Genomic DNA, 13,779 nt, shown 5'->3' on the forward strand with positions numbered 1-13,779 from the left:
AAATTCATATAACCCTAATGCTCCTGGTACCTTAATAACCAAATCAAGAGATATGAGTAAGGTTAGTAACACTATACTTCAGAAAAAAAAAATTAAAAATCTAGCTGCTAAATGCTAATTAGTAATTAGATCTTCATATGACTGATATAATGTCCGTTTATCTCATTTTCAGGCAGTAATAACCAGCACTGTTCGGGTCTTCACAGGGACTTAAACTTTTCTTCATGCTGCTTAGGCTTCTTCCTAAGCAAATTCCGTACCCTGTCATTCTCTTTCTTTCTCTTCTTATCCTCTTCAGCTTGAATGTGCATCCATTTGCCTCTGTTCTCTTCAAGATTTCGACGTTCACGCTCAGTTTTTCTCTTGAATTTCTCCTCGAGCGACCACCATGATGACTTCCATTTACTCTCAGAATTTATACCTTTCTGAAAGCAAAGAGTAGCAACACGTTGAAACTGCATGGCCTGCTCTTTGTCTTCTGGCTGATAGTGAATTTTGTTTATAAAAAGACATTCGATATCCTTCGCAGAGCAGTTCACAAGCCACATAGGATCATACGCATGTATCTCTCGTAATTCTCCTCCTGCTCTGTAAGTAATGACAGCCTCAGTCGAAATGCAACTATACACCCAACCCAAAAATCCCTTATAGAAATCCTGCTCCATTGGCGACACTGGGATAGTTTTCATTGTCTTCGGCTTTTTGACGTTAAGGATAGTCTCTACAACCCCTGTTTCAAGATCTACCCTCTGCACTCTTTTAGGGTAATGCGGCTTCCAGTGACGAAACTCTTTCAGCGATTCATACTTGATATACCTCCACATTGGAATATCATTCTGCCGCACAGGATAATCTAAAGATCTGACTTTAGATAGCTCTTCCACGTCCCACCAGGGTAATGACATCATGTCATATAAGTACTCAAAGTACTGTACCCCGTATTCTCTCCTGATTGCATAAGCATTCACTTGAGGTAAGAAACCCCAGCTGATGATGTCACCAAGAGACACACTTCGATCACGTTGATAGTACGTTAACGGTCTTTTAAACTTCCTCTCGTGATTGTCTTTAAACCATTTCTTTCTTTCTTCCTTTGCCATATCTTTTGGAGTGCCATCAAAGTTCTTATCTTTCAGGATCTCAGAAACTTTTCTTCTCAACTCATCTCGGTTTTCTTCTGTAAAGAACTCCATCAGTGTAGGCAACTGTGAAGTATCTTCATTAACACTTTCATCATCCGTCCAATCTTCAACTTTGACTTTGTCATACATATCAGCATCTTCAACATACTTATTCTCATAATCAGGCTGCTGATTGATGTCGAAAGCATTCAATTGTTCTTCAAAATCGAATTTGAAGTCAGGATTCACCATACGCATCATTTCTCTGATTGTTTCCAGCGTGTAGGTATGAAAATGTTCTCCTTCTTTACGATAAGTATCCAATCTCAAAATCAACTTCTGAGTTTGTTGAACATTCTGTGCATCACCCGACTCCCCCTTTCCATCTGCTCTTCCTGATTCTTCATTCACTGAATCGTTCATCAAACCATCAACAGTTTTCTCAGTGGAAGCTTCAGATACTTTCACACCCGTACCACCCTGAGCATCATCATCATCGTTGTCAGAACCATGACTGCTCGCTGAATAGACTTTCTCATCTTCATCATCTTCCTCGTCATCCTCATCATCATCATCCTCTTCATCACTATCACCAATTAACTCATCAAGAGGTGTATCTTCTTCAAACAGACCAGATATAGCAGAGATAGGTTCAGGATTCTCAACAACCATTGAAGGAACAATTGATCTTTCTGTTACTGCAGAACTTCCTTCAACGCCTTTACCTTTGTCTTTCATTTGTTCATCTATTTCTGCTTGATGCTGTGCTCTGAGTTCTTCAACTTGCAACTCTTCAAACTTTTGCTCTACAGACGTTCCGAGCATACTTTCAACGACTTTATTCAACATATAGAATTCATGATCTCTGAATGCTTTAGCCGCTTCTAACTCTTTGTTTTTCAGCTTGAAGTATTCATTTTGTTCATCTCTTCGAGTCTTTTCTTCTTCAAGCTCAGCAACTCTCACCTTCAAAATATCTATCTCTGATTGATCAGAATCAATCTTTTTCAACAACTCTTTGTTATCACCCTCCAACTTCTTCACACGCATTTCAAGAATTCTTTCTCGATCAGAAACTTTCTTATTCTCAGCAGCTAACTTCTTGTTATCAACTAACACTTCATCCATCTTTTTCTCCAACTTCATCACTTGTTCATTGTTAGCAAAACCGAAATCTCCGATGTCTTCAAGACTATCATGAGGAGTATAAAGACCTTTGCCAGAAGAACCAGGTTGCATTTGAGTGGATGGAGGTGTTTGAAAGATTTCTTACGAGGTAAGAAGGGTTTGTTGTGGTGGTGGTGAAAGATGTAGTGGTGAATGATGTATAGGTGATGGTTGTCTTGGTGGTGTTGGTTGTTTCGGTGGTGAAGGTTGTTGTGGTGGTGTAGGTTGTCGTGGAGGTGATTGGATTGGTGATTGAGGTGGTGTTGGTTCATGTGGTGGTGTTGGTGGTTTCCTGGTTTCTTTGGAAGGCTTCTTCTTTAAGACAATCTTTGGCATTTTAATCTTCGGTGTAACTTTACGAATCTTTGGAAATACGACTTTCTTTCGAGCTCCAGCTTTCTTTCGACCACCTGCAGGAGATTGTGACTCAGAGACATGTTCTGGAGAAGGAACATAAGCTTCATCATCATCCTTTTCCTGTCTCTTTCTCTTTCTCAACAATTTCTCTTGTTTTGTAGCTTCCTGAACTCTTCTTAAACGTTCAGTCTCGTCAATCTCATCATCTGAAGAGCTTGATGAACTTGTAGTGCTCTTAACCACATCATCACCCTCAATGTCATCAACAACCTTCTCTTTTCCAGCTTCAACGTTAACAACTTGATCAACTTCAGCAGTCACTGTTGGCCCAGTTTCCAAGACATCAACATTAAACATCATATCTTCACCAGCATGCATTATACGGATCATCTTCCGTAGCAACAACTGTCTCATCTTCTTCAGGTTCATCAATCAATAACGTTTCTGCTGCTTTCTTTTGTTTTTTCTTTGGTTTTGATGATGACCCTTCACCTTCTTGAACTTTAGGAGTGGCCTTTCTGCGTATTCTCCCTGTTTCTTTGACATACCATTCATTCTTGGTGTTTTTGAAATCTTTAAGAATTTTCAGCTCTTCGACATAGGCTGCCTCTTTCATTTCAGCTTCATTTCTCCAGTTCTGATGATCAACTGGATTTGGATCAACGTAGTTTGCATCTTTTATAAAACCGAAGAATTCTGCACCAACTTTTGGTTCTGGGTGATTCGGGTGATATCTCGCCAGCTGTTTAAGCGAATCATTGCTCATGTGTGATTGTATCAACAAGTCATTCTTTATGTTTCTGTCAATCTCAGGATAAGCGTGATCAATCAACATCTGCACGAACCTCGGATACATCCAACTCTTGCTGTCTGTTTTAATATTCTCAGCCATATAGTGGAATACAATGTGTGAGAAATTGTACTTCTTGTTCAACACTAACGCCGTAACCATATTCATTTGATAATCACGCATCGTATCGTAACTTCCTTTTGTATGGCTCAATGACATCAATACACAGTGAATCAGGAACTTGTAGGGTTTCTGAAACTTCGACTTCAAATAGTACCCAGCATTAAAAGCTCCTTGATAACCCATTCTTAGCATGCAACCTTTCACCATACGTTCTGGAAATCTTGTTGGCGACTCTGCTTCGTCCGGAAAGTTAACAACTTCACGAATAAGTGCTTCGGTGACAAGTATCTTCTCCTTTTTGCCATGCACCTCGACAATTGACGAAATCACTTTGTTCTCATCGTCGTAGCTTGCATTCTTCCAGAAACGGTCTATGTGAGATCTGTACAGTGGTCGTTGATCAGTAAGCGCTTTCTGAATGGGAATACGACCCATGAATTCCAATATGCCACTAAACTTGGCTAACTCAATGTTTTTCTGTACATCCAAATCACAACAACTGTTGTGAAGAGGATCGAAGATCACACCTGGAACCCTGCACATCAAAATCACATACACTGAATCAGACACTTAGAACAATTTTCACCAAAATCAAATTACAAGTTTTTACACTTGGTACACCATAAGCGAAATCAAAATTTCACTAAGGGCGAAATCAGGATTGTACACAGGGACGAAATCATCTTATGTACACAAAAGCGGAATCACAGGATACACTAAGGACGAAATCACTTAACAACTTAAGAACGAAACCACTGATGTGCACAATAAGCGAAATTACATTATGTACATAAGAGCGGAATCACAAAGAACCCCTAAAAGCGAAATCATTGAACATGACAGTTTGGGGCGAAATCATATGAAACCTCTCAAAAACTCATCAAATCCTGAAATTGAACTCAATATCTTGTTCTCCTGATGATTTCGAGACTAATGATATGTTTTAATTATTTTTGACGTTAAATGAACCCTAGATGTAAGTCTGTAACACCCGGACATCGATAAACATCATCAAACATCAGATTTGTTACAATATACACTTATCAACATGATTAACACCTTAAACCGACAACATATGATTTTATTCAAGTTCTGATTTTACAAATAACACCCTAAATCTAAGTTCTGAACATTATCAAATGCCGACAGTTCAATTTAAGTGTGATATTGGTCAAATTGGCCCATAAAATACCTTGCCCATGTTAACAGGATGATATAGACACAAGATCTGAGGAAAAATGGGCAGCAATTCGGTAAGAACACAAAGATTTTAGGGTTTCGCTTCTCAGTCGTCGGAGAGAGAAGTTTGTTGAACGAAATCAGGAAAATGACTTATGAGCGGAATCAACCTACTTATATAGTAGGTCTGATTTCGCTCCTGATGACCAAAGTTCCTCACAAGCGAAATCACATGGTAGCTATAAGCGAAATCACTTATGAAAACAGCTATGAGCGAAATCTATTTTAGGTGTTCTAATGAGCGAAATCAGAACATGTTATTCAAAAATTTAACATTTTAACACTTATCTGATTAAACACCGGCACACTCAGTTAACCAAGTCCAAGTTAATGACCTTGGTCAACTGCTTGGCCTACCAAGTCCAAGTTAATGACCTTGGTTGACCGAATTATGAAGTATGCAGTCTTTTCATTCTGAAAACAGTTCAAATTAATGAACTTTTGAACGATTTGAACTTTTAAACACTTTCTGTTTGTCAAACACTGTACCAATCATTGTTTAGCATCTCCTGCTTACCCAGCCCTCATCAAACACAGACATGATCTGCACTAAGCTTTGATCGTCCGATTCCCAACTTCGGTTGTCGAAAAATAAGATGAGAAACTAAAATCTTTTTGGATTTTTATCTGGATGAACTTAAAACTGTACACACAATCTTTTTGTGAGTGTGTTAGGGGATCATATCAGCTGCCGACTAGACACTAGCACCGTTAAGCTATATTTCATACCAAACATTAAACAATTCGCGTAGATTGCCGATATACTGATCCTCTTAAATTCTCACAAAACTTTCAACCTATTCGGGATACAGAATTAGTGTCTTAGGACTTAAACATCTACATGTGTCCCACCTCAGTATATACTCCCGTATCCAGATCCCAGTATTCAGTCTTACAGGTGAGTATACCTAGACGATATCTGTAATGGGGTGAAATGCGAGGGCCATGAGAGCTCAGGTCGATACTTCCGTATACGCAGAGAGATGACGGCTTCGACTTTAAGGTGGGTTCCCTTTAGGGAATCTTTTTTACAACAGCACATGATTAACATTTTTCAATGTGTCATCATTTTTTATGCTGAGGGGAGGCTTTACGAGTAAAGGAATGCGTAAAGCATTATTCGGGGACTAGGTCAGTATTTCCATACAGCAGAAGTCCCGAGATAATACCCCAGATATCACTAAGCATCAAGACCTAGTATCTCAGAATACGGGACCCTTCAAACAGGATTTCAGGGGCTACCTATATATCTTGGAGGTGTTCCCCACGTAAACGCAAGTGAAATTTATGTTTATATCCCAAACTGATCTACTGATTTTGTAAAAACCTATCGGCACATCTTTAGCGAGACTGCTTAATTGCATTTTATACATTACAATTCTTTAGCGTGCTACGTCTGTCTAGCTGATGTACTATCATTTCCCCTATTCTACACAAACTCTTTTTGAATTTTTTAATTTTTTGGATTTTTGAATTTTATCATATTTTTGTATTTTTCTGCGAATTTCTCCCCCCTAGAAAAAACATATTTTTGTGTTTTTGTTTTTATCGAAAAGCAGAAAATAAACTGCACAAACAAAAATTGACAACACGACATGGTTCACGTCAGATCGCCGCCCAACTCGGCTTCACATTCAATAACCCACCCAGATTGCAGATTTTTCATCCCGTGTAACCTCAAAAGATAATAAAATCTCTTTTTATCAAAAGGTTTTGTGTAAAAATCGGCTTTCTGATCATCGGTGTGCAAGTGTTCAATCCGAATCCCCTTTTTCTCGTGACAATCACGGATAAAGTGGTGACGGATTTCAATATGCTTTGTTTTCGAATGATGAACCGGATTTTTAGTAATATTAATCGCTGCTTCATTTTCCACATAGATCGGAGTGTCTAAGAACTGCAAACCGAAGTCGCGCATCTGCTGTTGGATCCAAAGGATCTGCGAGCAACAGCTGGAGGCTGAAATGTATTCAGCCTCGCATGTAGAGAGCGCTACTGCGGTTTGTTTCTTGCACTGCCAGGTGACAAGTCGAGTTCCGAAGAACTGACACCCAGCAGTGGTGGACTTTGCGTTTTGCTTGCAGCTCCCAAAGTCAGAATCAGCAAAACCAGATAAAGTAAAGTCACCCGATCGAGGATACCACAAGCCGATGCTTGGGCAGCCTTTCAAATACCGTAAGATACGTTTCACAATGGTCAGGTGTGACTGCTTTGGATTTGACTGATATCTGGCGTAGAGGCATGTAGGGTACATGATGTCTAGACGGGAAGCCGTGAGATACATGAGCGATCCAATGATTGATCGGTACAATGTCTCATCCATTTTCACTCCATTCTCGTCTGGACATATCCCATGATTTTACGCAAGGGGGGTTGATGCAGGACTGCAATCTGTCATATCAAACTTGTCGAGCACGTCCTTCACATACTTCGTTTGGTAAATGAAGATTCCATCGGGCATTTGCTCCACCTGCAGCACGAGGAAGAACTTCATCTCCCCCATTTGAACTCATCTCAAACTTTTTCTTCATCACTTTCTCAAATTCTTTACACAGGTCGTCGTCGGTGTAACCGAAGATGATATCGTCAACATATATCTACACGATCAACAAGTGTCCTGCCTCTTCCTTGGTGAACAAAGTGCTGTCTACTGTCCCTCTTGTGAACCCGTTGGCCAACAAGTATTGGGAAAGCGTCTTGTACCAGGCTCTCGGGGCCTGGTGAAGACCGTAAAGCGCTTTGTCCAGTAGATACACCTTGTTTTTGTGTAGTGGATCTGTGAACCCCGGCGGTTGTCCCACATACACTTCTTCTCTGATTTGTCCATAAAGGAAGGCAGATTTGACGTCTAGCTGGTACACTTTAAAATCTTTCCAAGATGCGAAGGCTAAAAAGATCCGAATTGCCTCGAGTCTGGCAATCGGCGCGTAGACTTCATCGTAGTCGATGCCTTCTTGTTGAGTAAAACCTTGTACCACTAGTCGCGCTTTGTTTCTCACCACGACACCTCTATCATCTCGTTTGCACTTAAAAACCCACTTTGTTTTGATTAACTTCTGATTCTTTGGCAGATCGACGAGTCTCCAGACACCCAGCTTTTCAAATTGTTGCAGCTCCTCCTGCATTGCATTCACCCAGCTATTCTCGGTTAACGCTTCTTTGTAAGTTCTTGGTTCTATCTGCGAAATGAAACATTTTAATGAGACTTCTTTCTGCAAATCAACAATAGAAGTGTCATTTGGTTCCAATAATTTGATCGCGGGTCTTGACACCACTTTGTAGGTTGCCAATAATTTGTTCTGAAGGATGGTAAGACAACGTCCGTGGCATAACGGTGTCAGGCACTATCACTTCCGACTCCAAATTCGATATATTGAGATCAACAGTTTGATCCTCAGCATCCTGTGAAGTGTCATTTGGTTCCTCGTCAAAAGTTGGAGCGGGTTCCACCTCTGAGTCGTCAAAAACGTCAAATGAAGGAGCTGGTTCCTCTGGTGGTTCGTGAGTTGTTCCACTCGGTCCTGCTTCATCGTCGTGAGTACCCACGGTGGGTTGAGGATCTTCTAGCGATCTAGATACAGGCTCTTGTGACGTATATTGCTGGTACTGGTACAGAAGAGCTAATTCCTCATCACTCGGCTCGACCGACAATTGAAACGAATCCCAGAGCTTATCGTAATCGAAAAGGAATCCTTGTGCGGGAACTTGTGGCGATGGAGTGTATCACACCCCAACCGATGGCGGAATCATCGGGGCATGGCACTGAGCGAAACAGATTGTTCAGAAGTTTCCATAACAACTATCTATATAATCCAGTAAAAGATACGTCCCATACCGTATCCCGAATAAACAAATACATTATTACAGATAACATCCAAACAAGTAGTTCTGTTCCGACAACTCAGATTTAAGTTAATACAAAACATAAATATTGTTCAAATGCTCCTAAAGACCCAGCCTGACAAGATCTACAGACAACTATGCCCTAGTTGCTTGTTCCTGACAGACAACTATTTGTTGGGGCCTCTAAAGCTTTATTCTAGCTTCACTTCCCTAGCAAGCAAATATCTTAAACACCTGTCACATACGTTAAAATAAAGTCAATACATAAAATGTAAAGGTGAGCATACAAGTTTAATAATAACATATAGAGTTCGAATAGTTTACGCATAACCAGCATGTACACAGAGGGACATGATGCATGTTAATTATCGACATGGACCTATCGATACCAACGACTGCAGGTTAACTGTCCGAGACAGTTCGCAATACATGATTACCACCATAATCCATGCAAGTAATTGTCCTTAACAACCCCCGTGTGAACGGGCGCTGAGTCCAAACTATAGTACTACGTTGCTAAGGCAGGTAGACAACATTCCACGTGTAAACATAACAACAAGCATACATTTACTCACGTAATACATGCAATCGGTTAGCGTTCAAATAGTTTGAATAGTGTGTTCGATTGTGATTTTGATAATTAACGTATGTAACACCCAAAAGTGCTGAAGCAAAAAGGGTTCGAGTATACTCACAGTGATTGATTATGGATTGAAGGGAGCGCTGAGAGTAGGGCTAGCCCGAATAGTTCGATAGCATAATGATGAGTAACGCAGAAATGTAAACAAGTGTGAATGGATCGAATAGCCTGGTCGATCGAACAGCAGGTTCGATCGAACGGGCTGTTCGATCGGCTTGAAAGTCCGTTTGAACTGTCCTGTTCGATCAGCCGGTAGGCTCGATCGGCTGGAGCATTCGAGTGGATTGTTTCTTCCTCTGATGTGTTTGTGTATGATGGTTTGAACTTTTGAAGTTTTCGTTGTAGTATTTGAGAACACTGAAGTGTTCTTACCCTTCAGGTCGATCGATCGAACGGTCTGTTCGATCGGCCGGCTTAACCGATCTGTTAGGAACTTCAGAAGTAGTTCTCAGCAGGATGTCACTCGATCGAACAGCCTGTTCGATCGGCTGGCATTCCATACTACGAACGAGTTGCAAAATCGATTAAGGGTTGAAGCATAGTATCTCATGATCCGAAGAGTAATGTTTACCAATCGAGTAGCATATTCGATCAAACATCACTTCGTCAATAACATACTTCATGAAGTTTTGAAAAGTGTGGGACCATGTGCTAGCCGATCGGCTGGTATGTTCAATCGGCTGGGCTGTTCATTCGAACAGCCTAGCCGTTCGGCCAGCAATTCTGACCTGGTCGGCCTTTCGTCTAACACTTGGCTGTTTGATTATTTGTCATGATTTTAAGGTATTTTGACAGCGAGTTAAACCGTAGAACGTGGGTTCTTACTTGCTTCACTGGTTCGGACATGAATCACCCAAGTCCGGCCGGTGAACTGTTCGGAACGGTAGTTTGATGTTTAACCCGAAATCGGTGAACCTCGTAGATAGAATCCGAATCTTGAACCCCTTGACTGTTAGAATGATTAGTTAGTTGGTTCGAGCTTTGTTTCTATAGTTTTTAAGGTTTTGAGTGTAAAAGAGTTTGAAAGAAAGTTGGAAATCCTTCCATGAAATGTTAAGATTCTTACAAATCCTAGTTTGTTTATGTGGAAATCGGTCAGATCTAAGCTATTCACGGTTGAATGAGGCCAAAGTATGATGTTCTTCAAGAACACCATGATGACATCACCCAAGAACACTTAGATCTTGGTGATTTCACGGTTAGAAATCAAGTTTTGAAAGATAGAAAGGTGTAGAATCGTGTAATGATAAAAAACGTACAAGAATTAGAGTGAAAACTTACTGGAGTTGAGAGAAATCTGAGAAAAGGTGAAGAATAAGGGCTGGTTTGGTCAGAACTTTCCAAAAGTAGAAAGAGTGACAATGACAGGGCTATTTATAGGCTCCAAAAGAGGAAAGTGGTAGCCGATGGGCCAGGATCTCCGATCGGCTGGGCTCCTCGATCGAACAGCGTCTTCGATTGGCTAGCCTGTTCGATCGGTGATTCCTGTTCGATCAGGAACACCTTCTTGAGTGTTTCGCGACGATTTTCGATGTTTCGATTTTGATGGACGAAGATACGAATACGATAGAGTTCCTAGTCAAATTGCTTTCAGTTCCAACTACTATACCTAACATACAATCATCTATAAGTCACGTTTCGATGTCGGTTTCGATTGAGTTTGATTGCTTTTCGAGTTTCGATTCGAGTTTCGATTGATTCGATTGAATACCACACAAAACATAAAGTAAACATGCACAAGTAACACATAAGGCACACACACACATAAAGCAATACCAAAATTCGCATAATTCGAGGTTCAAGTTTGATGATTGATTTGATTAACTTGATTATCGATTGATTAACTTTATCGCATTGTTACTTCCTACTATTCACAGTCGTAAATCGGTCGCGTTGATTAAACATTCGATCATTTCATTTAGACAACACTTACTCCACATAATACAAAAAGTAAAAAGAAACATTACAGTCAAAGAAGCCAAGGTTGACTTGGACTTGGACTTTGACTTTGACATTCGAAAACACGGGGTGTTACAGCCTCCCTTGTTTAGGGAATTTCGTCCCGAAATTAGGCTCGAAGCTGCACATCACCGTGAGTCGTTTTACCAATTTGATGCTTCAGATCTATTTAAACAACTGCGGGTACTTGGCCTTCATGTCGCTTTCGAGTTCCCAAGTGAAATCCGCGCCTCGTTTGCCTTCCCATCGGACTTTCACGATTGGGATGCGTAAGCGCCTGAGTTGCTTGGTTTGGCGATCCATGATTTCGACGGGCTTTTCCACGAAGTGTAAGGTTTCGTTGACCTGATGATCGTCGAGTGGTACGATTAGATCATGATCAGCAAGGCATTTTCGGAGGTTAGACACATGGAAAGTCGGGTGGACGTTACTGAGTTCTTCCGGTAGTTCGAGTCTGTAGGCGACTTTACCGATCCTTTCCAGAATCTTAAAAGGTCCAACATATCGAGGCGCTAGTTTCCCTCTCTTGCCGAATCTGACTACACCCTTCCAAGGCGATACCTTTAGGAGTACGTAGTCGCCAACGTCAAATTCAAGGGGCTTGCGTCTTCTATCGGCATAACTTTTCTGTCTGTTCCGAGCTTTCACCAAGTTGTCTCGAATCTGGTGGATTTTGTCAGTCGTTTCTTGTAGAATCTCGGGACCGGTTAGTTGAGAATGACCGATCTCGTGCCACACAATAGGCGATCGACATCTCCTTCCATAGTGCCATCTGGATGCTGGCATGATAGCTGTTATTATACGAGAATTCGACTAATGGCAGGTGTTTGTTCCAACTACCACCAAAATCTATGACACATGCCCGGAGCATGTCTTCAAGAGTACGGATCGTTCTCTCAGTCTGTCCGTCGGTTTGTGGATGGAATGCAGTACTCAGATTAAGCGACGTACCAAGAGCCGCTTGAAAAGTTTCTCACAATCGAGAAGTAAACCGAGCATCACGGTCAGAGATGATGTCGCGAGGCGTACCATGATTACAAATGATCTCGTCGGTGTAGATCTGGGCTAGTCGTTCCACCTTATAGTCTTCTCGTATCGGCAAAAAGTGGGCTGATTTTGTTAGACGATCAACTATAACCCAGATACTGTCGTGACTTGATGGCGTGGGCGGGAGTTTCGTTATGAAATCCATATCTATACTCTCCCACTTCCATATCGGTATCGGCGGTTGTTCGAGTAAGCCGGATGGTCTTCGATGTTCAGCCTTGACTCTTGCACAAGTTAAGCAACTTCCAACGTAGAGGGCGATATCCCGTTTCATGCCCGGCCACCAGTACTTATCACGAAGATCCTGGTACATCTTGTCAGCACCGGGATGAATAGACTATCGGGATTTGTGGCCTTCATTCATGATAATCTTTCGCAAATCGGTCCGCTTAGGGATCCAAATTCGGTCCAGATAGTAGAATATCCCATCTGATTTGCTTACTAACTGAGCTCCATCGTGATAGATCCTCTCTTTCTTCAATGTACGCTTGTTAAAGCAAGCATGTTGAGCTTCGCGAATAAGGGCTTCGAGGTTATGCTGGGCTTGAACGTTTCGGATACTGAGCACATAACTCTTTCTGCTGAGCGCGTCGGCAACCACATTCGCCTTGCTTGGGTGATAACGAATCTCACAGTCGTAATCGTTGAGGAGTTCTACCCATTGGCGTTGACGCATATTAAGTTCCCTTTGATTAAAGATATGTTGTAAACTCCTGTGATCAGTGTAGATTGTACACTTAGTGCCATACAGGTAGTGTCGCCAAATCTTCAATGCAAAGACAACCGCGCCTAGCTCGAGGTCATGGGTTGTATAGTTCTTCCCGTGGATCTTGAGCTGTCGAGATGCGTAAGCTATAACCTTGTCTCGCTGCATGAGAACACAACCAAGACCAAGGTTGGAAGCATCACAGTAGACAATGAAATCGTTGCTTTCGTCCTCCCATGTAAGAATCGGTGCGTTGCACAGCATGTGCTTGAGGGTTTGAAAGGCATACTCTTGTGCGGTTCCCCACACAAAAGGCTTGTCTTTATGAGTAAGAGCGGTAAGCGGTACAGCGATTTTAGAGAATCCTTCAATAAATCGTCGATAATAGCCCGCTAGTCCGAGAAAGGAACGAACTTCAGACGGGTTCTTAGGCGTAATCCAACTTTTGACGGCTTCAATCTTCGCGGGATCGACGTGTATTCCCTGACTATTCATAATGTGACCCAGAAACTGAACTTCCTCTAACCAGAATTCATACTTAGAGAACTTGGCATAGAGTTGGTTCCCCTGAAGTAACTCGAGAACCAAACGTAGATGTTGCGCGTGTTCGGTCTTCGATTTGGAATAGATCAAGACAACGTCAATGAACACGATGACGAAACGATCTAAGAAAGGCTTACACACGCGAATCATCAGATCCATAAAGACCGCGGGTGCGTTAGTTAAACCAAAAGGCATAACAACGAATTCATAGTGGCCATATCGGGTTCGAAAAGCAGTTTTGGGG

The 13,779-nt window shown here is 41.6% G+C and overlaps 1 protein-coding gene across 1 annotated transcript; it reads right to left on the bottom strand.

Moving 5' to 3' along the window:
• Positions 1–2,390: 2,390 nt before the first annotated feature.
• Positions 2,391–3,005, bottom strand: LOC118484010 (pollen-specific leucine-rich repeat extensin-like protein 1). The gene has a single exon (XM_035979880.1). The coding sequence runs from the start codon at positions 3,003–3,005 to the stop codon at positions 2,391–2,393; it is 615 nt and encodes a 204-aa protein (XP_035835773.1).
• Between the last annotated feature and the right edge of the window lie 10,774 nt (positions 3,006–13,779).

This window comes from Helianthus annuus, chromosome 11, assembly GCF_002127325.2.
Source record: "Helianthus annuus cultivar XRQ/B chromosome 11, HanXRQr2.0-SUNRISE, whole genome shotgun sequence".
In the NCBI taxonomy this organism is placed as follows: Eukaryota; Viridiplantae; Streptophyta; class Magnoliopsida; order Asterales; family Asteraceae; genus Helianthus; species Helianthus annuus.